This window comes from Oncorhynchus mykiss, chromosome 8 (assembly GCF_013265735.2).
Source record: "Oncorhynchus mykiss isolate Arlee chromosome 8, USDA_OmykA_1.1, whole genome shotgun sequence".
Classification (NCBI taxonomy): domain Eukaryota; kingdom Metazoa; phylum Chordata; class Actinopteri; order Salmoniformes; family Salmonidae; genus Oncorhynchus; species Oncorhynchus mykiss.
The window spans coordinates 204,110-228,854 of record NC_048572.1 but is presented as its reverse complement, the minus strand read 5'-3'; the positions used below and the strand labels follow the sequence as shown (position 1 = coordinate 228,854).

The 24,745-nt window shown below is 43.6% G+C and overlaps 1 protein-coding gene across 4 annotated transcripts in view; it reads left to right on the top strand.

Annotated features, from left to right (window-relative positions):
* Positions 1-24,745, top strand: part of hmgn3 (high mobility group nucleosomal binding domain 3) — a 46,983-nt gene extending 22,238 nt beyond the window's left edge. For 2 of the 4 annotated variants that reach the window (XM_021569966.2, XM_021569967.2), the window contains 4 exons: positions 15,977-16,030; positions 16,292-16,369; positions 16,485-16,584; positions 23,779-24,745. In XM_021569966.2, coding sequence (XP_021425641.1) covers positions 15,977-16,030; positions 16,292-16,369; positions 16,485-16,584; positions 23,779-23,786 — 240 coding nt within the window. In that variant the 3' untranslated portion in view covers positions 23,787-24,745. The remainder of the gene's footprint in view (positions 1-15,976; positions 16,031-16,291; positions 16,370-16,484; positions 16,585-23,778) is intronic. The other 2 variants (XM_021569968.2, XM_021569969.2) reach the window with 1 other exon arrangement.

The window sequence follows — 24,745 nt, the reverse complement described above, 5'->3', positions numbered from 1 at the left end:
TTCTAATGGAGTGTTGGAATGGAGCGTTCTAAAGGAGCGTTCTAATGGAGTGTTGAAATGGAGCGTTCTAATGGAGTGTTGGAATGGAGCGTTCTAATGGAGCGTTCTAATGGAGCGTTGGAAAGGAGCGTTCTAATGGAGTGTTGGAATGGAGCGTTCTAAAGGAGCGTTCTAATGGAGTGTTGGAATGGAGCGTTCTAATGGAGCGTTCTAATCGAGTGTTGGAATGGAGCGTTCTAATGGAGTGTTGGAATGGAGCGTTCTAAAGGAGCGTTCTAATGGAGTGTTGGAATGGAGCGTTCTAATGGAGCGTTCTAATCGAGTGTTGGAATGGAGCGTTCTAACATATTTTTGCTTCTAAAAAATACAAGTTTAAATACAAACATTTTGTAAAATATAGAATATTATTTATTTGCAAATCCCCAATAAAAACGTAACCGCTCTCAGACCTTTCAGCACTCTGACGAAGTTGACGTTAGACATAAATCTGACGAAGTTGATGTTAGACATAAATCTGACGAAGTTGACGTTAGACATAAACCTGACGAAGTTGACGTTAGACATAAATCTGACGAAGTTGACGTTAGACATAAATCTGACGAAGTTGACGTTAGACATAAATCTGACGAAGTTGATGTTAGACATAAATCTGACGAAGTTGACGTTAGACATAAACCTGACGAAGTTGACGTTAGACATAAATCTGACGAAGTTGACGTTAGACAAAAATCTGACGAAGTTGACGTTAGACATAAATCTGACGAAGTTGACGTTAGACAAAAATCTGACGAAGTTGACGTTAGACATAAACCTGACGAAGTTGACGTTAGACATAAATCTGACGAAGTTGACATTAGACATAAACCTGACGAAGTTGACGTTAGACATAAATCTGACGAAGTTGACGTTAGACATAAATCAGACCTTTTTTTTCTTTCTTTTTACAGAGTTGACATTCCATATTTTTCTACTTTATTCAATAGGTATACTTAGTAGCGATTTAGTTTTTTCTCAGTTGCATATGCCTCAAAAAAACTCATTTTAAAATGAACATATTTGAACCATAACTCATATTCTATCTTAATCTTTAAGGGAAATGGAATTGACAGGTTCTGGTTGTATATTGTTTAACTCTATGAAAGTAGAGGACTTTCAGGACGATGTGTTGCCTTGTTGCACGATATGTTGACCAATCCCAGTTTAGAGAGACATATTATTTAAATTGAAATGTGGCAATAAACTACATGAGACACTTTTTAGAATTTGAAACACTTTTTGGAAAGGAGCGTTCTAATGGAGCGTTCTAATGGAGCTTTGGAAAGGAGCGTTCTAATGGGGGCTTTGGAAAGGACCGTTCTAATGGAGCGTTGGAAAGGAGCGTTCTAATGGAGCGTTGGAAAGGAGTGTTCTAATGGAGAGTTGGAAAGGAGCGTTCTAATTGAGCGTTCTAATGGAGCATTGGAAAGGAGCGTTCTAGTGGAGCGTTGGAAAGGAGCGTTCTAATGGAGCGTTGGAAAGGAGCGTTCTAATGGAGCGTTCTAATAGACCTTTGGAAAGGAGCGTTGGAAAGGAGCGTTCTAATGGAGCATTGGAAAGGAGTGTTCTAATGGAGTCTTTGGAAAGGAGCGTTCTAATGGAGCGTTCTAATGGAGCGCTGGAAAGGAGCGTTCTAATGGGGGCTTTGGAAAGGAGCGTTCTAATGGAGCGTTGTAAAGGAGCGTTCTAATGGAGCGTTGGAAAGGAGCGTTCTAATGGAGCGTTCTAATGGAGCGTTCTAATAGACCTTTGGAAAGGAGCTTTGGAAAGGAGCGTTCTAATGGAGTGTTGGAAAGGCGCGTTCTAATGGAGCGTTCTAATGGAGTGTTCTAATGGGGGCTTTGGAAAGGAGCATTCTAATGGAGCATTGGAAGGGAGCGTTCTAGTGGAGCGTTCTAATGGAGTGTTCTAATGGAGCGTTGGAAAGGACCGTTCTAATAGAGCTTTGGAAAGGTGCAATCTAATGAAACGTTGGAAAGGAGCGTTCTACTGGAGCGTTGGAAAGGAGTGTTCTAATGGGGTCTTTGGAAAGGAGCGTTCTAATAGAGCGCTGGAAATGAGCGTTCTAATGGAGGCTTTGGAAAGGAGCGTTCTAATGGAGCGTTGGAAAGGAGCGTTCTAATGGAGCGTTCTAATAGAGCTTTGGAAAGGAGCTTTGGAAAGGAGCGTTCTAATGGCGTGTTGGAAAGGCGCGTTCTAATAGAGCTTTGGAATGGAGCGTTGGAATGGAGCGTTGGAATGGAGCGTTCTAATGGAGTGTTCTAATGGGGGCTTTGGAAAGGAGCATTCTAATGGAGCATTGGAAGGGAGCGTTCTAGTGAAGCGTTCTAATGGAGTGTTCTAATGGAGCGTTGGAAAGGAGCGTTCTAATAGAGCTTTGGAAAGGTGCAATCTAATGAAGCGTTGGAAAGGAGCATTCTAATGGAGGCGTTGGAAAGGAGCGTTCTAATGGAGGCGTTGGAAAGGAGCGTTCTAATGGAGGCGTTGGAAAGGAGCGTTCTAATGGAGCGTTGGAAAGGAGCGTTCTAGTGGAGCGTTTGAAAGGAGCGTTCTAATAGAGCTTTGGAAAGGTGCGTTCTAATGAAGCGTTGGAAAGGAACGTTGGAAAGGAGCGTTCTAATGGAGCGTTGGAAAGGAGCGTTCTAATAGAGCTTTGGAAAGGTGCGTTCTAATGAAGCGTTGGAAAGGAGCGTTGGAAAGGAGCGTTCTAATGGAGCGTTGGAAAGGAGCGTTCTAATGGAGCGTTGGAAAGGAGCGTTCTAATGGAGCGTTCTAATAGACCTTTGGAAAGGAGCGTTGGAAAGGAGCGTTCTAATGGAGCATTGGAAAGGAGTGTTCTAATGGAGTCTTTGGAAAGGAGCGTTCTAATGGAGCGTTCTAATGGAGCGCTGGAAAGGAGCGTTCTAATGGGGGCTTTGGAAAGGAGCGTTCTAATGGAGCGTTGTAAAGGAGCGTTCTAATGGAGCGTTGGAAAGGAGCGTTCTAATGGAGCGTTCTAATGGAGCGTTCTAATAGACCTTTGGAAAGGAGCTTTGGAAAGGAGCGTTCTAATGGAGTGTTGGAAAGGCGCGTTCTAATGGAGCGTTCTAATGGAGTGTTCTAATGGGGGCTTTGGAAAGGAGCATTCTAATGGAGCATTGGAAGGGAGCGTTCTAGTGGAGCGTTCTAATGGAGTGTTCTAATGGAGCGTTGGAAAGGACCGTTCTAATAGAGCTTTGGAAAGGTGCAATCTAATGAAACGTTGGAAAGGAGCGTTCTACTGGAGCGTTGGAAAGGAGTGTTCTAATGGGGTCTTTGGAAAGGAGCGTTCTAATAGAGCGCTGGAAAGGAGCGTTCTAATGGGGGCTTTGGAAAGGAGCGTTCTAATGGAGCGTTGGAAAGGAGCGTTCTAATGGAGCGTTCTAATAGAGCTTTGGAAAGGAGCTTTGGAAAGGAGCGTTCTAATGGCGTGTTGGAAAGGCGCGTTCTAATAGAGCTTTGGAATGGAGCGTTCTAATGGAGCGTTGGAATGGAGCGTTCTAATGGAGTGTTCTAATGGGGGCTTTGGAAAGGAGCATTCTAATGGAGCATTGGAAGGGAGCGTTCTAGTGAAGCGTTCTAATGGAGTGTTCTAATGGAGCGTTGGAAAGGAGCGTTCTAATAGAGCTTTGGAAAGGTGCAATCTAATGAAGCGTTGGAAAGGAGCATTCTAATGGAGGCGTTGGAAAGGAGCGTTCTAATGGAGGCGTTGGAAAGGAGCGTTCTAATGGAGGCGTTGGAAAGGAGCGTTCTAATGGAGCGTTGGAAAGGAGCGTTCTAGTGGAGCGTTTGAAAGGAGCGTTCTAATAGAGCTTTGGAAAGGTGCGTTCTAATGAAGCGTTGGAAAGGAACGTTGGAAAGGAGCGTTCTAATGGAGCGTTGGAAAGGAGCGTTCTAATAGAGCTTTGGAAAGGTGCGTTCTAATGAAGCGTTGGAAAGGAGCGTTGGAAAGGAGCGTTCTAATGGAGCGTTGGAAAGGAGGGTTCTAATGGGGGCTTTGGAAAGGAGCGTTCTAATGGAGCGTTCTAATGGAGCGTTGGAAGGAAGCGTTCTAGTGGAGCGTTCTAATGGGGCGTTGGAAATGAGCGTTCTAGTGGAGCGTTCTAATGGGGCGTTGGAAAGGAGCGTTCTAATAGAGCTTTGGAAAGGTGCTTTCTAATGAAGCGTTGGAAAGGAGCGTTGGAAAGGAGCGTTCTAATGGAGCGTTGGAAAGGAGCGCTCTAATGGAGTGTTGGAATGGAGCGTTCTAAAGGAGCGTTCTAATGGAGTGTTGGAATGGAGCGTTCTAATGGAGTGTTGGAATGGAGCGTTCTAATGGAGCGTTCTAAAGGAGCGTTCTAATGGAGTGTTGGAATGGAGCGTTCTAATGGAGTGTTGGAATGGAGCGTTCTAATGGAGCGTTCTAATGGAGCGTTGGAAAGGAGCGTTCTAATGGAGTGTTGGAATGGAGCGTTCTAAAGGAGCGTTCTAATGGAGTGTTGGAATGGAGCGTTCTAATGGAGCGTTCTAATGGAGTGTTGGAATGGAGCGTTCTAAAGGAGCGTTCTAATGGAGTTTTGGAATGGAGCGTTCTAAAGGAGCGTTCTAATGGAGTGTTGGAATGGAGCGTTCTAATGGAGCGTTCTAATGGAGCGTTGGAAAGGAGCGTTCTAATGGAGTGTTGGAATGGAGCGTTCTAAAGGAGCGTTCTAATGGAGTGTTGGAATGGAGCGTTCTAATGGAGTGTTCTAATGGAGTGTTGGAATGGAGCGTTCTAATGGAGCGTTCTAATCGAGTGTTGGAATGGAGCGTTCTAACATATTTTTACTTCTAAAAAATACAAGTTTAAATACAAACATTTTGTAAAATATAGAATATTATTTATTTGCAAATCCCCAATAAAAACGTAACCGCTCTCAGACCTTTCAGCACTCTGACGAAGTTGACGTTAGACATAAATCTGACGAAGTTGACGTTAGACATAAATCTGACGAAGTTGACGTTAGACAAAAATCTGACGAAGTTGACGTTAGACATAAACCTGACGAAGTTGACGTTAGACATAAATCTGACGAAGTTGACGTTAGACATAAATCAGACCTTTTTTTTCTTAGCGTTCTAATGGAGCTTTGGAAAGGAGCGTTCTAATGGAGCGTTGGAAAGGAGCGTTCTAATGGAAAGGAGCGTTTCTAACGCTTCTAATGGAGCGTTCTAAAGGAGTGTTCTAAAGGAGCGTTGGAAAGGAGCGTTCTAATGGAGCGTTCTAATAGAGCTTTGGAAAGGAGCGTTCTAATGGGGGCTTTGGAAAGGAGCGTTCTAATGGAGCGTTGGAAAGGAGCGTTCTAATGGGGGCTTTGGAAAGGAGCGTTCTAATGGAGCGTTGGATTGTAGTGTTCTAATTGGGGCTTTGGAAAGGAGTGTTCTATTGGAGCGTTGGAAAGGAGCATTCTAATAGAGCTTTGGAAAGGAGCTTTGGAAAGGAGCGTTCTAATGGAGCGTTGGAATGGAGCGTTCTAATGGAGCGTTGGAAAGGAGTTCTGATTTGAGCGTTCTAGTGGAGCGTTCTAATGGGGCGTTGGAAATGAGCGTTCTAGTGGAGCGTTCTAATGGGGCGTTGGAAAGGAGCGTTCTAATTTAGCGTTCTAAAGGAGCGTTCTAATGGAGCGTTGGAAAGGAGCGTTCTAATGGAGTGTTGGAATGGAGCGTTGAAATGGAGCATTCTAATGGAGCGTTCTAAAGGAGCGTTCTAATGGAGTGTTGGAATGGAGCGTTCTAATGGAACGTTGGAAAGGAGCGTACTAATGGAGTGTTGGAATGGAGCGTTCTAATGGAGTGTTAGAATGGAGCGTTCTAATGGAGCGTTCTAATGGAGTGTTGAAATGGAGCGTTCTAATGGAGCGTTCTAATGGAGTGTTGGAATGGAGCGTTCTAATGGAGCGTTCTAATGGAGCGTTCTAAAGGAGCGTTCTAATGGAGTGTTGGAATGGAGCGTTCTAATGGAGTGTTGGAATGGAGCGTTCTAATGGAGCGTTCTAATGGAGCGTTGGAAAGGAGCGCTCTAATGGAGTGTTGGAATGGAGCGTTCTAAAGGAGCGTTCTAATGGAGTGTTGGAATGGAGCGTTCTAATAGAGCGTTCTAATGGAGTGTTGGAATGGAGCGTTCTAATGGAGCGTTCTAATGGAGCGTTCTAAAGGAGCGTTCTAATGGAGTGTTGGAATGGAGCGTTCTAATGGAGTGTTGGAATGGAGCGTTCTAATGGAGCGTTCTAATGGAGCGTTGGAAAGGAGCGTTCTAATGGAGTGTTGGAATGGAGCGTTCTAAAGGAGCGTTCTAATGGAGTGTTGGAATGGAGCGTTCTAATGGAGCGTTCTAATGGAGTGTTGGAATGGAGCGTTCTAATGGAGCGTTCTAATCGAGTGTTGGAATGGAGCGTTCTAACATATTTTTGCTTCTAAAAAATACAAGTTTAAATACAAACATTTTGTAAAATATAGAATATTATTTATTTGCAAATCCCCAATAAAAACGTAACCGCTCTCAGACCTTTCAGCACTCTGACGAAGTTGACGTTAGACATAAATCTGACGAAGTTGATGTTAGACATAAATCTGACGAAGTTGACGTTAGACATAAATCTGACGAAGTTGATGTTAGACATAAATCTGACGAAGTTGACGTTAGACATAAACCTGACGAAGTTGACGTTAGACATAAATCTGACGAAGTTGACGTTAGACAAAAATCTGACGAAGTTGACGTTAGACATAAACCTGACGAAGTTGACGTTAGACATAAATCTGACGAAGTTGACGTTAGACATAAATCAGACCTTTTTTTTCTTAGCGTTCTAATGGAGCTTTGGAAAGGAGCGTTCTAATGGAGCGTTGGAAAGGAGCGTTCTAATGGAAAGGAGCGTTCTAATGGAGCGTTCTAAAGGAGTGTTCTAAAGGAGCGTTGGAAAGGAGCGTTCTAATGGAGCGTTCTAATAGAGCTTTGGAAAGGAGCGTTCTAATGGGGGCTTTGGAAAGGAGCGTTCTAATGGAGCGTTGGAAAGGAGCGTTCTAATGGGGGCTTTGGAAAGGAGCGTTCTAATGGAGCGTTGGATTGTAGTGTTCTAATTGGGGCTTTGGAAAGGAGTGTTCTATTGGAGCGTTGGAAAGGAGCATTCTAATAGAGCTTTGGAAAGGAGCTTTGGAAAGGAGCTTTGGAAAGGAGCGTTCTAATGGAGCGTTGGAATGGAGCGTTCTAATGGAGCGTTGGAAAGGAGTTCTGATTTGAGCGTTCTAGTGGAGCGTTCTAATGGGGCGTTGGAAATGAGCGTTCTAGTGGAGCGTTCTAATGGGGCGTTGGAAAGGAGCGTTCTAATTTAGCGTTCTAAAGGAGCGTTCTAAAGGAGCGTTCTAATGGAGCGTTGGAAAGGAGCGTTCTAATGGAGTGTTGGAATGGAGCGTTCTAATGGAGCGTTGGAAAGGAGTTCTGATTTGAGCGTTCTAGTGGAGCGTTCTAATGGGGCGTTGGAAATGAGCGTTCTAGTGGAGCGTTCTAATGGGGCGTTGGAAAGGAGCGTTCTAATTTAGCGTTCTAAAGGAGCGTTCTAAAGGAGCGTTCTAATGGAGCGTTGGAAAGGAGCGTTCTAATGGAGTGTTGGAATGGAGCGTTGAAATGGAGCATTCTAATGGAGCGTTCTAAAGGAGCGTTCTAATGGAGTGTTGGAATGGAGCGTTCTAATGGAACGTTGGAAAGGAGCGTTCTAATGGAGTGTTGGAATGGAGCGTTCTAATGGAGCGTTCTAATGGAGTGTTAGAATGGAGCGTTCTAATGGAGCGTTCTAATGGAGCGTTCTAATGGAGTGTTGAAATGGAGCGTTCTAATGGAGCGTTCTAATGGAGTGTTGGAATGGAGCGTTCTAAGTTGACGTTAGACATAAATCTGACGAAGTTGACGTTAGACAAAAATCTGACGAAGTTGACGTTAGACATAAACCTGACGAAGTTGACGTTAGACATCAATCTGACGAAGTTGACATTAGACATAAACCGGACGAAGTTGACGTTAGACATAAATCTGACGAAGTTGACGTTAGACATAAACCTGACGAAGTTGACGTTAGACATAAATCTGACGAAGTTGACGTTAGACAAAAATCTGACGAAGTTGACGTTAGACATAAACCTGACGAAGTTGACGTTAGACATAAATCTGACGAAGTTGACATTAGACATAAACCGGACGAAGTTGACGTTAGACATAAATCTGACGAAGTTGACGTTAGACATAAATCAGACCTTTTTTTTCTTTCTTTTTACAGAGTTGACATTCCATATTTTTCTACTTTATTCAATAGGTATACTTAGTAGCGATTTAGTTTTTTCTCAGTTGCATATGACTCAAAAAAACTCATTTTAAAATGAACATATTTGAACCATAACTCATATTCTATCTTAATCTTTAAGGGAAATGGAATTGACAGGTTCTGGTTGTATATTGTTTAACTCTATGAAAGTAGAGGACTTTCAGGACGATGTGTTGCCTTGTTGCACGATATGTTGACCAATCCCTGTTTAGAGAGACATATTATTTAAATTGAAATGTGGCAATAAACTACATGAGACACTTTTTAGAATTTGAAACACTTTTTGGAAAGGAGCGTTCTAATGGAGCTTTGGAAAGGAGCGTTCTAATGGGGGCTTTGGAAAGGACCGTTCTAATGGAGCGTTGGAAAGGAGCGTTCTAATGGAGCGTTGGAAAGGAGTGTTCTAATGGAGAGTTGGAAAGGAGCGTTCTAATTGAGCGTTCTAATGGAGCATTGGAAAGGAGCGTTCTAATGGAGCGTTGGAAAGGAGCGTTCTAATGGAGCGTTGGAAAGGAGCGTTCTAAAAGAGCGTTGGAAAGGAGCGTTCTAATGGAGCGTTGGAAAGGAACGTTCGAATGGGGGCTTTGGAAAGGAGCGTTCTAATAGAGCGTTGGAAAGGAGTGTTCTAATGGGGGCTTTGGAAAGGAGCGTTCTAATGGAGGCGTTGGAAAGGAGCGTTGGAATGGAGCGTTCCAATGGAGCGTTGGAAAGGAGTGTTCTAATGGGGGCTTTGGAAAGGAGCGTTCAAATGGGCGTTGGAAAGGAGCGTTCTAATCGAGCGTTGGGAATGCGCGTTCTAATAGCTTTGGAAAGGAGCGTTCTAATGGAGCATTGGAAAGGAGCGTTCTAATGGAGGCGTTGGAAAGGAGTGTTCTAATGGAGAGTTGGAAAGGAGCGTTCTAATTGAGCGTTCTAATGGAGCATTGGAAAGGAGCGTTCTAATGGAGCGTTGGAAAGGAGCGTTCTAATGGAGCGTTGGAAAGGAGCGTTCTAAAGGAGCGTTGGAAAGGAGCGTTCTAATGGAGCGTTCTAATGGAGCTTTGGAAAGGAGCGTTCTAATGGGGGCTTTGGAAAGGACCGTTCTAATGGAGCGTTGGAAAGGAGCGTTCTAATGGAGTGTTCTAATGGAGAGTTGGAAAGGAGCGTTCTAATTGAGCGTTCTAATGGAGCATTGGAAAGTAGCGTTCTAATGGAGCGTTGGAAAGGAGCGTTCTAATGGAGCGTTGGAAAGGAGCGTTCTAAAGGAGCGTTGGAAAGGAGCGTTCTAATGGAGCGTTGGAAAGGAACGTTCGAATGGGGGCTTTGGAAAGGAGCGTTCTAATAGAGCGTTGGAAAGGAGTGTTCTAATGGGGGCTTTGGAAAGGAGCGTTCTAATGGAGGCGTTGGAAAGGAGCGTTGGAATGGAGCGTTCCAATGGAGCGTTGGAAAGGAGTGTTCTAATGGGGGCTTTGGAAAGGAGCGTTCAAATGGGCGTTGGAAAGGAGCGTTCTAATGGAGCGTTGGAAAGGAGCGTTCTAATGGAGGCGTTGGAAAGGAGTTCTGATTTGAGCGTTCTAATGGAGCGTTCTAATGGGGCGTTGGAAAGGAGTTCTGATTTGAGCGTTCTAATGGAGCGTTGGAATGGAGCGTTGGAAAGGAGCGTTGGAAAGGAACGTTCTAATAGAGCTTTGGAAAGGAGTTTTGGAAAGGAGCGTTCTAATGGAGCGTTAGAAAGGAGTGTTCTAATGGAGCGTTGGAAAGGAGTGTTCTAATGGAGCGTTCTAATGGGGCGTTGGAAAGGAGCGTTCTAATGGAGCGTCGGAAAGGAGCGTTCTAATGGAGGCGTTGGAAAGGAGCGTTCTAATGGAGCGTGCTAATGGAGCGTTGGAAATGAGTTCTGATTTGAGCGTTCTAATGGAGCGTTGGAAGGGAGCGTTCTAGTGGAGCGTTCTAATGGGGCGTTGGATATGAGCGTTTTAGTGGAGCGTTCTAATGGGGCGTTGGAAAGGAGCGTTCTAATGGAGCGTTGGAAAGAAGCGTTCTAGTGGAGCGTTCTAATAGTGCTTTGGAAAGGAGCGTTCTAATGGAGCTTTGGAAAGGAGCGTTCTAATAGAGCTTTGGAGTGGCGCGTTCTAATAGAGCTTTGGAATGGAGCGTTCTAATGGAGCGTTGGAAAGGAGTGTTCTAATGGGGGCTTTGGAAAGGAGCGTTCAAATGGGCGTTGGAAAGGAGCGTTCTAATCGAGCGTTGGAAAGGAGTGTTCTAATGGGGGCGTTGGAAAGGAGCGTTGGAATGGAGCGTTCCAATGGAGTGTTGGAAAGGAGTGTTCTAATGGGGGCTTTGGAAAGGAGCGTTCAAATGGGCGTTGGAAAGGAGCGTTCTAATCGAGCGTTGGGAATGCGCGTTCTAATAGCTTTGGAAAGGAGCGTTCTAATGGAGCGTTGGAAAGGAGCGTTCTAATGGAGGCGTTGGAAAGGAGTTCTGATTTGAGCGTTCTAATGGAGCGTTCTAATGGGGCGTTGGAAAGGAGTTCTGATTTGAGCGTTCTAATGGAGCGTTGGAATGGAGCGTTGGAAAGGAGCGTTGGAAAGGAACGTTCTAATAGAGCTTTGGAAAGGAGTTTTGGAAAGGAGCGTTCTAATGGAGCGTTCTAATGGGGCGTTGGAAAGGAGTTCTGATTTGAGCGTTCTAATGGAGCGTTGGAATGGAGCGTTGGAAAGGAGCGTTGGAAAGGAACGTTCTAATAGAGCTTTGGAAAGGAGTTTTGGAAAGGAGCGTTCTAATGGAGCGTTAGAAAGGAGTGTTCTAATGGAGCGTTGGAAAGGAGTGTTCTAATGGAGCGTTCTAATGGGGCGTTGGAAAGGAGCGTTCTAATGGAGCGTCGGAAAGGAGCGTTCTAATGGAGGCGTTGGAAAGGAGCGTTCTAATGGAGCGTGCTAATGGAGCGTTGGAAATGAGTTCTGATTTGAGCGTTCTAATGGAGCGTTGGAAGGGAGCGTTCTAGTGGAGCGTTCTAATGGGGCGTTGGATATGAGCGTTTTAGTGGAGCGTTCTAATGGGGCGTTGGAAAGGAGCGTTCTAATGGAGCATTGGAAAGAAGCGTTCTAGTGGAGCGTTCTAATAGTGCTTTGGAAAGGAGCGTTCTAATGGAGCTTTGGAAAGGAGCGTTCTAATAGAGCTTTGGAGTGGCGCGTTCTAATAGAGCTTTGGAATGGAGCGTTCTAATGGAGTGTTGGAACGGCGCGTTCTAATGGAGGCTTTGGAATGGAGCGTTCTAATGGAGCGTTGGAAAGGAGCGTTCTAATGGGGGCTTTGTCAAGGCGCGTTCTAATAGAGCGTTGGAAAGGAGTGTTCTAATGGGGGTTTGGAAAGGAGCGTTCTAATGGGGTCTTTTGAAAGGAGTGTTGGAAAGGAGTGTTGGAATGGAGCGTTGGAAAGGAGTGTTCGAAAGGAGCGTTCTAATGGGGGCTTTTGAAAGGAGTGTTGGAATGGAGCGTTCTAATGGAGCGTTGGAAAGGAGTGTTCTAATGGGGCTTTGGAAATGAGCGTTCTAATGGAGCGTTGGAAAGGAGCGTTCTAATGGAGCGTTGGAAAGGAGCGTTCTAATGGAGCGTTGGAAAGGAGTGTTCGAAAGGAGCGTTCTAATGGGGGCTTTGGAAAGTAGTGTTCTAATGGAGCGTTGGAAAGGAGTGTTCGAAAGGAGCGTTCTAATGGAGCGTTGGAAAGGAGCGTTGGAAAGGAGCGTTCGAAAGGAGCGTTGGAAAGGAGCGTTCTAATGGAGCGTTCGAAAGTAGCGTTCGAAAGGAGCGTTGGAAAGGAGCGTTCTAATGGAGCGTTGGAAAGTAGCGTTCTAATGGAGCGTTGGAAAGGAGTGTTCGAAAGGAGCGTTCTAATGGAGCGTTGGAAAGGAGCGTTGGAAAGGAGCGTTCGAAAGGAGCGTTGGAAAGGAGCGTTCTAATGAAGCGTTGGAAAGGAGTGTTCTAATGGAGCGTTGGAAAGGAGCGTTGGAAAGGAGCGTTCTAATGGCGTGTTGGAAAGGAGCGTTCTAATAGAGCGTTGGAAAGGAGCGTTCTAATGGAGCGTTGGAAAGGTGCGTTCTAATGAAGCGTTGGAAAGGAGTGTTCTAATGGGGAATTTTGGAAAGGAGCGTTCTAATGGGGGCTTTGCAAAGGAGCGTTCTAATAGAGCTTTGGAAAGGAGCTTTGGAAAGGAGTGTTCTAATTGTGGCTTTGGAAAGGAGCGTTCTAATGGAGCGTTGGAAAGGAGTGTTCTAATGGGGTCCTTGGAAAGGAGCGTTCTAATGGAGCGTTGGAAAGGAGAGTTGGAAAGGAGCGTTCTAATGGAGCGTTGGAAAGGAGTGTTCTAATGGGGTCTTTGGAAAGGACCGTTCTAATGAGGGCTTTGGAAAGGAGCGTTGGAAAGGAGCGTTCGAAAGGAGCGTTGGAAAGGAGCGTTCTAATGAAGCGTTGGAAAGGAGTGTTCTAATGGAGCGTTGGAAAGGAGCGTTGGAAAGGAGCGTTCTAATGGCGTGTTGGAGTGGCGCGTTCTAATAGAGCTTTGGAATGGAGCGTTCTAATGGAGTGTTGGAACGGCGCGTTCTAATGGAGGCTTTGGAATGGAGCGTTCTAATGGAGCGTTGGAAAGGAGCGTTCTAATGGGGGCTTTGTCAAGGCGCGTTCTAATAGAGCGTTGGAAAGGAGTGTTCTAATGGGGGTTTGGAAAGGAGCGTTCTAATGGGGTCTTTTGAAAGGAGTGTTGGAAAGGAGTGTTGGAATGGAGCGTTGGAAAGGAGTGTTCGAAAGGAGCGTTCTAATGGGGGCTTTTGAAAGGAGTGTTGGAATGGAGCGTTCTAATGGAGCGTTGGAAAGGAGTGTTCTAATGGGGCTTTGGAAATGAGCGTTCTAATGGAGCGTTGGAAAGGAGCGTTCTAATGGAGCGTTGGAAAGGAGCGTTCTAATGGAGCGTTGGAAAGGAGTGTTCGAAAGGAGCGTTCTAATGGGGGCTTTGGAAAGTAGTGTTCTAATGGAGCGTTGGAAAGGAGTGTTCGAAAGGAGCGTTCTAATGGAGCGTTGGAAAGGAGCGTTGGAAAGGAGCGTTCGAAAGGAGCGTTGGAAAGGAGCGTTCTAATGGAGCGTTCGAAAGTAGCGTTCGAAAGGAGCGTTGGAAAGGAGCGTTCTAATGGAGCGTTGGAAAGTAGCGTTCTAATGGAGCGTTGGAAAGGAGTGTTCGAAAGGAGCGTTCTAATGGAGCGTTGGAAAGGAGCGTTGGAAAGGAGCGTTCGAAAGGAGCGTTGGAAAGGAGCGTTCTAATGAAGCGTTGGAAAGGAGTGTTCTAATGGAGCGTTGGAAAGGAGCGTTGGAAAGGAGCGTTCTAATGGCGTGTTGGAAAGGAGCGTTCTAATAGAGCGTTGGAAAGGAGCGTTCTAATGGAGCGTTGGAAAGGTGCGTTCTAATGAAGCGTTGGAAAGGAGTGTTCTAATGGGGAATTTTGGAAAGGAGCGTTCTAATGGGGGCTTTGCAAAGGAGCGTTCTAATAGAGCTTTGGAAAGGAGCTTTGGAAAGGAGTGTTCTAATTGTGGCTTTGGAAAGGAGCGTTCTAATGGAGCGTTGGAAAGGAGTGTTCTAATGGGGTCCTTGGAAAGGAGCGTTCTAATGGAGCGTTGGAAAGGAGAGTTGGAAAGGAGCGTTCTAATGGAGCGTTGGAAAGGAGTGTTCTAATGGGGTCTTTGGAAAGGACCGTTCTAATGAGGGCTTTGGAAAGGAGCGTTGGAAAGGAGTGTTCTAATGGGGTCTTTGGAAAGGAGCGTTCTAATGGAGCGTTGGAAAGGCACTTTCTAATATAGCTTTGGAAAGGAGCGTTCTAATGGAGCTTTGGAAAGGAGCGTTCTAATGGAGCGTTGGAAAGGAGCGTTCTAATGGAGCGTTGGAAAGGAGCGTTCTAATGGAGCGTTCTAAAGGAGTGTTCTAAAGGAGTGTTGGAAAGGAGCGTTCTAATGGAGCGTTCTAATGGGGGCTTTGGAAAGGAGCGTTCTAATGGAGCGTTGGATTGTAGTGGTCTAATTGGGGCTTTGGAAAGGAGTGTTCTAATGGAGTGTTGGAAAGGAGCATTCTAATGGGGGCTTTTTAAAGGAGCGTTCTAATGGAGCGTTGGAATGGAGCGTTCTAATGGAGCGTTGGAAAGGAGTTCTGATTTGAGCGTTCTAGTGGAGCGTTCTAATGGGGCGTTGGAAATGAGCGTTCTAGTGAAGCGTTCTAATGGGGCGTTGGAAAGGAGCTTTGGAAAGGAGTGTTCTAATGGAGCGTTGGAAAGGAGTGTTCTAATGGGGGCTTTTTAAAGGAGCGTTCTAATGGAGCGTTGGAATGGAGGGTTCTAATGGAGCGTTGGAAAGGAGTTCTGATTTGAGCGTTCTAGTGGAGCGTTCTAATGGGGCGTTGGAAATGAGCGTTCTAGTGAAGCGTTCTAATGGGGCGTTGGAAAGGAGCGTTCTAAAGGAGCGTTCTAATGGAGCGTTCTAATGGGGCGTTGGAAAGGAGCGTTCTAATTTAGCGTTCTAAAGGAGCGTTCTAATGGAGCGTTGGAAAGGAGCGTTCTAATGGAGCGTTGGAAAGGAGTTCTGATTTGAGCGTTCTAGTGGAGCGTTCTAATGGGGCGTTGGAAATGAGCGTTCTAGTGAAGCGTTCTAATGGGGCGTTGGAAAGGAGCGTTCTAATTTAGCGTTCTAAAGGAGCGTTCTAATGGAGCGTTGGAAAGGAGCGTTCTAATGGAGCGTTGGAAAGGAGTTCTGATTTGAGCGTTCTAGTGGAGCGTTCTAATGGGGCGTTGGAAATGAGCGTTCTAGTGAAGCGTTCTAATGGGGTGTTGGAAAGGAGCGTTCTAATTTAGCGTTCTAAAGGAGCGTTCTAATGGAGCGTTGGAAAGGAGCGTTCTAATGGAGTGTTGGAATGGAGCGTTCTAATGTAGTGTTCTAAAGTGCGTTCTAAGTGACTATTTCATTCAGACCGTGAATGTTCTGAACAGTGTTCTAAAGGTGGTGGTGGGAAAACATCCCTGTAGGTTCCGTCTGATCCTGCGCTTGTTTTTGTTCCTTTGCTCTCGTTTGCCAGACCTTATCTCTGTCTGTCATGTGATCTCTCTGTCAAATATTATTCCGTGGATAATGTAGTGATAATGTTATTACTGTACCTTAGTACTGATTATATTATAGATAATTAACCAACATGTTCTTGTTGCTCATATACACCTCAGCTTCATAAACAGGCTATATGATAGCCTGCCCTGTTTACTGATATTAAATCAACTGTTTAGCGAGTACTGATTTTTAAGTTGTACATAGCGCTTTATCTAAGGTGTTGCCCTCTACTGGTGGGTATTGTATGGCCTCACCTATAGCCTACTATACACTTACTGTTCAGGTTTACATTTTTTTCTAAAGATTTCCATTGTATTTTCCCATTCAATTTGCTAAGCTAATTCTATAGAAATGCCCCATTCTCTAAACTAAGCTAATTCTGTGGTGTTTCCCAACTCTATGCTAGAATAAGCTAAGCTATTCACATGGCGTTTTCCCCAATCTTTGAGTGCTAAAGCTAACGTCTCTCTCTGACCTGCAGAAACCAGCTCCTCCCAAACCTGTTGAGGTCAAGCCTAAGAAGGCTATATCCAAGGTAAAGCCAACCAACCCCCCCCCCCCCCCCCCCCCCCCCACACACACACACACTGCATTGGAGCGTGTATCCACAAATGCATGATGTTTGTTTTAAAGTCTCATGTACCTTTAGTCCATTTGAATGTTCTCAAAGGTACTCTCAGTCCTGTGTTTTTATTGGTCGTCTTTGTCCTCTGTTGGGATTAGTCGACTCTGTTTCTGTGTTCTGATTGGCTGGCTGTCTCTCTTCTGTGTTCTGATTGGCTTTCTCTGCCCAAAGGACATGAAGGAAAAGAAAGGTGGCGCTAAGGTGAAGGAGGATGGCCCCTCCCATAACGGACAGGCTATGACTGAGGAGGTACGCTAGGCCACACCTCCAGAGGAGAGGAGGGGGGCTGGTGGTGGGATTATAATCATCTAACATGTATTCCTTCATTGTTCTCCCTGTCTTAATATCTGTCTCACACACACAGATATGTGTGTCTCGCTCCAGTGTCAGTGTGACCTACTACAGAAGTCTTGCTCCCTACTCCATGTCTGTCAGAGGCCAGAGTGAGACAGTCAGAGTCAACGGTATGACAGACAGATGGTGTGCTGTGGGATCTTGACAGTGTGATTTTAAACAGGTTGTCTCCCAAATGGAACCCTATTCCCTCAGGAATTCTTGAAAGACGAGACAATCTCCACTTTTTTTTAATCACAAATAACACCCGCCCGCGTAACCCAGAAGACAGCTGCACTAATGTGTCGGAGGACACACCATTCAACTGACGACCTGTCAGCCTGCAGGCACCCGGCCCACCACAAGGAGTCGCTAGAGCACTGCCACATAGAGTTGGCCAGAAGGCTATACTGGAAAACCTAACCTCTATCAAAATAAAAAGATTGTGGAGCCGCAAAAGTTCTTCTGTGCTTTAGGGTGTTTATTAACATAGTGACTCCTGGAAGGAAAACAACAGTACTGCCATCAAACATATACCTTATGGGACAGCTGAACACAATGCTGCCCCATCAACAGTACTGCCATTAAACATACACCTTATGGGACAGCTAAAAACAATGGTGCCCCAACTACAGCTCAATCCAAAAATGCCTCTCCATGAACTGAAAGAGGCTCCTTTTGTAGGGCTAGCCCCTCCCCTCAGAACAATTAACACTAATTAATTAAGCAATTACCTAGTCAAACCTACATTTTCCATTAACTAAACATACTAAAGGATATACATTGCAACACGTTTTTTATGAAACAATATCCCAAAGATTCCAAGAACACAGGATGAGATGTTACTATCCTTTGTGCAAGCACTTCCAAGAGTTCATGAACAGTGAGCCTGGTGAAATTTGGGGAGCGCATCGTCAGTAGTGTACCTTTGGTTCCTAGGGTGTTTCGGCCTTTCACACTATACACCCTCCCCAAAGGTGGCCAGCGACAGGGTAACCAATATAACATTTACAACATTACATCAATACTGAGTGTCTTTTCAATATGCCCATTTACATGAATGAACCATTCGGGACAGGCACTACAAAGTCAGGGCTGACTTTGTAGTGCCTGTCCCGAATGGTTCATTCATGTAAATGGGCATATTCCCTTAGCTCGGGTCCTTATCCAGCATACCCGGAAGCTACAGAGTTAGAGAGGAACAGAACAAACACACAATGCGCTCATCCACAACATAGATAAGTATAATACATATTGCTTATATTACAAATGAACACTGACAAGTGTGAAATGTATGTACTAAGACAGAAGTTAACTTGTGTGTCGACCCACCTTGTTAATGTATCTTATAACGGAGCAGGGAGGAGTGATGAATGTGTGCGTGCTTTAAAGTACCAAATACTGCCCGCGCCAGTGACAGACTTTTACGTCACAAGCACGATGAGCCAAGTAAAGCCCTCCCCCCACTTAACCCGGACGACGCTGGGCTGACGACGTGCTTAACCCGGACGACGTGCGCCGCCCAATGGGACTCCCGGTCACGACAGGTTGTGACACAGCCTGGGATTGAATCCGGGTCTGTAGTCCAACACCATGATGCCGTGCCACCTGGGAGGCCCTGATTTATTTGAGTTCTGACATTAGATTATTCAATATAATACAAATCTCCAAACTTCTTTTAGAGCGCTATGTAATACCCTGGCGGTTAATTTCATTAGCAGTTTGTTTTTCTAGGTTCAGAACACAACATGTATAAAGCTAACACAAACCGCTCAGCAAATACTTCAATAGTTGAAGCATGTGTTGCAGAACAGGGATTCAAATAGGTTTTTTTCTGTCAATGTTATTTTAAAAAACTACCTTGACAGCGTTAGTCATCAGTGACTGAGTTGACAAGCCACTGACGACGTTAACAACAGGTACTTAAAACAGACATATTTTTGCTTCTAAAAAATACAAGTATAAATACAAACATTTCGTAAAATATAGAATATTATTTATTTGCAAATCCCCAATAAAAAAGTAACCGCTCTCAGACCTTTCAGCACTCTGACGAAGTTGACGTTAGACATAAATCTGACGAAGTTGATGTTAGACATAAATCTGACGAAGTTGATGTTAGACATAAATCTGACGAAGTTGACGTTAGACATACATCTGACGAAGTTGACGTTAGACATAAACCTGACGAAGTTGACGTTAGACATAAATCTGACGAAGTTGACGTTAGACAAAATCTGACGAAGTTGACGTTAGACATAAACCTGACGAAGTTGACGTTAGACATAAATCTGACGAAGTTGACGTTAGACAAAATCTGACGAAGATGACGTTAGACATAAACCTGACGAAGTTGACGTTAGACATAAACCTGACGAAGTTGACGTTAGACATAAACCTGACGAAGTTGACGTTAGACATAAATCTGACGAAGTTGATGTTAGACATAAACCTGACGAAGTTGACGTTAGACATAAACCTGACGAAGTTGACGTTAGACATAAATCTGACGAAGTTGACATTAGACATAAACCGGACGAAGTTGACGTTAGACATAAATCTGACGAAGATGACGTTAGACATAAACCTGACGAAGTTGACGTTAGACATAAACCTGACGAAGTTGACGTTAGACATAAATCTGACGAAGTTGACGTTAGACATAAATCTGACGAAGTTGACGTTAGACATAAATCTGACGAAGTTGATGTTAGACATAAATCAGACCTTTTTTTTCTTTCTTTTTACAGAGTTGACATTCCATATTTTTCTACTTTATTCAATAGGTATACTTAGTAGCGATTTAGTTTTTTCTCAGTTGCATATGACTCAAAAAAACTCATTTTAAAATGAACATATTTGAACCATAACTCATATTCTATCTTAATCTTTAAGGGAAATGGAATTGACAGGTTCTGGTTGTATATTGTTTAACTCTATGAAAGTAGAGGACTTTCAGGACGATGTGTTGCCTTGTTGCACGATATGTTGACCAATCCCAGTTTAGAGAGAAATATTATTTAAATTGAAATGTGGCAATAAACTACATGAGACACTTTTTAGAATTTGAAACACTTTTTGGGGGAGTTTGAAATTGTGATTCTTTGCTCTGGACAAGGACATTTCCTGGCACAGAGCTGACATGAATTAATAATATTGAAAATATTTCTTGAAAAATGCCTTATTAAATTACATTTTTTATTGAACCTTTTTATGTTATCGGGGAGTCATACTGAGACCAAGGTCTCTTACAGAGGAGCCTTGAAGGACATACATTACAGAAAATACATCAAAATATAAATACAAGCAGAAAGAAAGAAAAACACTGTCATAAAGAACGCATTCATCACTATTAAGGTCCTCAATCTGCTTTCTGAATGACCCAAGAGACACCAGAACAGACACATTCATCACTATTAAGGTCCTCAATCTGCTTTCTGAATGACCCAAGAGACACCAGAACAGACACATTCATCGGTATTAAGGTCCTCAATCTGCTTTCTGAATGACCCAAGAGACACCAGAACAGACACATTCATCGGTATTAAGGTCCTCAATCTGCTTTCTGAATGACCCAAGAGACACCAGAACAGACACATTCATCGGTATTAAGGTCCTCAATCTGCTTTCTGAATGACCCAAGAGACACCAGAACAGACACATTCATCACTATTAAGGTCCTCAATCTGCTTTCTGAATTGCCCTGGAGACCAAAAGAATTTCCATAGTTAGCCATCCGTATAGAAATGAAGTTTGCCCGCTGGACAAGGATTGTCCCAACTTTCAAGAATCCCTCGAGCCCTACATAGTGCACTACTTATGACCTGGGGCCATGGGGCTCTGGTCAAAGTAGTTCACTATGTAGAGAATAGAGTGCAATTTGGGATGCAGTTTTGTGTGATACAGTGGGGCAAAAAAGTATTTAGTCAGCCACCAATTGTGCAAGTTCTCCCACTTAAAAAGATGAGAGGCCTGTAATTTTAAATCATATGTATAAATACTTATTTTCCACCATAATTTGCAAATAAATTAATAAAAAATCCTACAATGTGATTTTCTGGATTTTTTTTTCTCATTTTGTCTGTCATAGTTGAAGTGTACCTATGATGACAATTACAGGCCTCTCATCTTTTTAAGTGGGAGAACTTCCACAATTGGTGGCTGACTAAATACTTTTTTGCTCCATTGTATAACCTATCGGGCGGCAGGTAGCCTAGCAGTTAAGAGAGTTGAGCCAGTAACTGAAAGGTCATTAGTTTGAATCCCCAAGCTGATTATCTGAAAAATATGTTAATGTGCCCTTGAACAAGGGAAAGTGTCTGCTGAATCAGGGGTTCCCAAGCTTACACTCGGGGCCCCCCTTCCAGCATTGGGGAACATCCCGTGACCCCCTGCAAGCGTGCCATGTTTATTTCTGTAGGCACAAGCATTATTCATGGCACAAACTGTTCACACCTCTCTTGTTGGTGGAGCTAAAGAAGAACAATCCTGCAGTTCTATACATTTTGTCATGAGGTGCAAAGAACATGTTGCAGTTTCAAAGCTAATCCTGCAGTTCTATACATTTTGTCATGAGGTGCAAAGAACATGTTGCAGTTTCAAAGCTAATCTTGCAGTTCTATACATTTTGCCATGAGGTGCAAAGAACATGTTGCAGTTTCAAAGCTAATCTTGCAGTTCTATACATTTTGCCATGTCTGTGTGTTCATGTGATATGAGTGGCTAAAAATGACTATCAACGGGCTAAAAAAACAAAATAAAAAAATGTTAGCTGATAATGTGAGTTGATAAGTTATAATTATATCTTTAAGGTCTGTAATGACTGACAAGAGGAACTGATGATGCACTAACCGATTTAGAAATGGTACCTTGTGCATTCTACTATTACAACGTTCAAGAGTACGTTTAAAGGCGGACTGAGTTCCTTCAAAAATAAAACATCTATAAAAAAATATATATATATACATACAAATTATATATATATACAGTACCAGTCAAAAGTTTGGACACCTACTCATTCCAAGTTTTTATTTTTTTATTTTAAAACTATTTTCTACATTGTATAATAATAGTGAAGACATCACAACTATGAAATAACACATATAGAATCATGTAGTAACATGTAGAATCATGTAGTAACATGTAGAATTATATGGAATCATGTAGTAACATGTAGAATCACATATAATCATGTAGTAACATATATAATCATATGGAATCATGTAGTAACATATATAATCATATGGAATCATGTAGTAACATGTAGAATCATGTAGTAACATATATATAATCATATGGAATCATGTAGTAACATAGGGAATCATGTAGCAACCAAAAAAAGTGTTAAATAAATCTAAATGTATTTTATATTTGTTCTCAACTAGCCTACCTGGTTAAATAAAGGTGAAATAAATTTTTAAAAAACTAAAAAAAATTCAAATAGTCACCCTTTGCCTTGATGACAGCTTTAAACACTTGGCATTCTCTCAACCAGCTTCACGTGGAACGGTTTTCCAACAGGAGTTCCCACATATGCTGAGCACTTTTTGGCTGCTTTTCCTTTACTCTGCGGTCCAACTCAACCCTAACTATCTCAATTGGGTTGAGGTCAGGTGATTGTGGACGTCAGGTCATCTGATGCGGCACTCCATCACTCTCCTTCTTTGTCAAATATCCCTTACAACGCCTCGAGGTGTGTTGGGTCATTGTCCTGTTGAAAAACAAATGATAGTCCCACTAAGCGCAAACCAGATGGGATGGCGTATTGCTGTAGTAGCCATGCTGGTTAAGTGTGCCTTGAATTCTAAATAAATCACAGTGTCACCAGCAAAGCACCCCCACACCATTACACCACCTCCTCCATGCTTCACTGTGGGAACCACACATGCAGAGATCATCCGTTCACATACTCTGCATCTCACAAAATCACGACGGTTGGAACAAGTCTCACATTTGGACTCATCAGAGCAAAGGACAGATTTCCACCTTTCTAATGTCCATTGCTCGTGTTTCTTGGCCCAGCAAGTCTCTTCTTTTTATTGGTGTCCTTTAGTAGTGGTTTATTTGCAGCAATTAGACCATGATGGCCTGATTCACACAGTCTCCTGTTACTTGAACTATTTGAAGCATTTATATGGGCTGTAATTTCTGAGGCCGGTAACTCTAATGAACTCATCCTCTGCAGCAGAGGTAACTCTGGGTCTTCCTCTCCTGTGGTGGTCTTCATGAAAGCCAGTTTCAACATCGAGCTTGATGGTTTTTGCGACTGTACTTGAAGACACTTTCAAAGTTCTTAATGTTCCGTATTGACTGACCTTCATGTCTTAAAGTAATGATGGACTGTCGTTTCTCTTTGCTTATTTGAGCTGTTCTTGGCGTAATATGGACTTGGTCTTTTACCAAATAGGGATATCTTCTGCATACTACCTCTACCTTTTCACAACACAACTGATTGGCTAAAATGCATTAAGAAAGAAAGAAAGTCCACAAATTAACTTTTTTTACAAGGCACACCTGTTAATTTAAATGCATTCCAGGTGACTACCTCATGAAGCTGGTTGAGAGAACGCCAAGAGTGTGCAAAGCTATCAAGGCAAAGGGTGGCTACATTGAAGAATCTTAAATATAAAATACATTTTGATTTATTAACTTTTTTGGTTACTACATGATTCCATATGTGTTATTTCATAGTTTTGACGTCTTCACTAGTATTCTACAATGTAGAAAATATTAAAACTAAAGAAAAACCTTTGAGTAGGTGTGTCCAAACTTTTGACTGGTGTGTGTGTGTGATATCTATCAATAAATTGTGGGGGGATTTAACCTCTGTGGGTGACTTTAACCAGTGTGTGTGCTGTAAACTAAATGTTGGAGCACTTTAAACCTTAGCTTAAATAAACCTTGATGTGGTTGTGTACACTAACATTGTGTGGTTGTGACTGCAGTATGAAATGTGTGTGTTTCCCCCATCAGTATGTACAGAATAGGAGGCTGGTGCCACCATAATTGGGGAGGACGGGCTCGTGGAGCGGAATTAGTGGAACGGTATCATTCATAATTGCATTCATAATTGCATTCCATTTACTCCATTCCTGCAATTATTATGAGCTGCCTTCCCCTCGGCAGCCTCTAACACGTCACTGTGTGTCTGTCTGCTTGGAGAACAGTGGTGTGGACTGCTGGTGATACTACTAACTCCCAGCTAGCTAGTCATCTTCTCCTTGACCATGGAACCATGGATGGAAACATCGTACTTCTCACGGCTACTTCCTGGTCCCTTTATGACATCACGTATGACATCGTGGTATATTTGTTTCTGTCTGCAGGAGACTGATGCTGTGGAGCCGGAGTCGGTCAAGGAGAAGGAATGAGGAAGTGGGGGGGTCTTTCTCTGACTCCTCCCAAACCAGTACCATGGAAACGGAGGATTATTTTTTTTTCCAGGATTTTGTAAAATGCTGATTTTTTGTTTGTCCTGTGATACTAGCAAAGATAACCAGCAGCAACCCACTTCCACACTCCTTACAGTTGTCTCTCCCTCTCCTCTCCTCTCCTCTCCTCTCCTCTCCTCTCCTCTCCTCTCCTTTCCTTTCCTTTCCTTTCCTTTCCTTTCCTTCCTGGAAGACAGAATGAAGTGACATGTTTTTATAAAATGGCCTCAAGTATTCTTCCTCTGGCAGTGGGAGGAGCCTCATGGGGTCACCATGGTGATGCCTCTCAGTTCCTCTCTAAACAATGTCATGTCCTCTTGACCGTGATGGCTCTTTTGTGATGACATCGCTGTAAATTAAGTGGACCTTCCACCTCTGACATCAGAGACCCAAGGGTCAGACTAGGCTCCTATGATATAACAAGTGACCTTTGACCCTGACCTGAGGTGTTGCCATGGTGAATATTTGCAGCTTTTTAAACAGATTTAGAAGTGTTCAGAATCGCCAGCCACTCTTGTGTTGTAATTTGTGAGTCTGTGGTTGTCTGTCAGAGTAGACTGTTCTAGAACTCTGGCTTCCAGAACCTCTGGGTTCCACCATGGTTGTCTGTCAGAGCAGACTGTTCTAGAACTCTGGCTTCCAGAACCTCTGGGTTCCACCCTGGTTGTCTGTCAGAGCAGACTGTTCTAGAACTCTGGCTTCCAGAACCTCTGGGTTCCACCCTGGTTGTCTGTCAGAGCAGCATAGCAATAACAAGTGGCGCTTCTGTTCTAGAACTCTGAGGCTTCTAGAACCTCTCTGGTTCCACCCTGCCTGTGGGAAAACATTATTTTGAAATAAAAACAGAGTTGACATTTTGTGA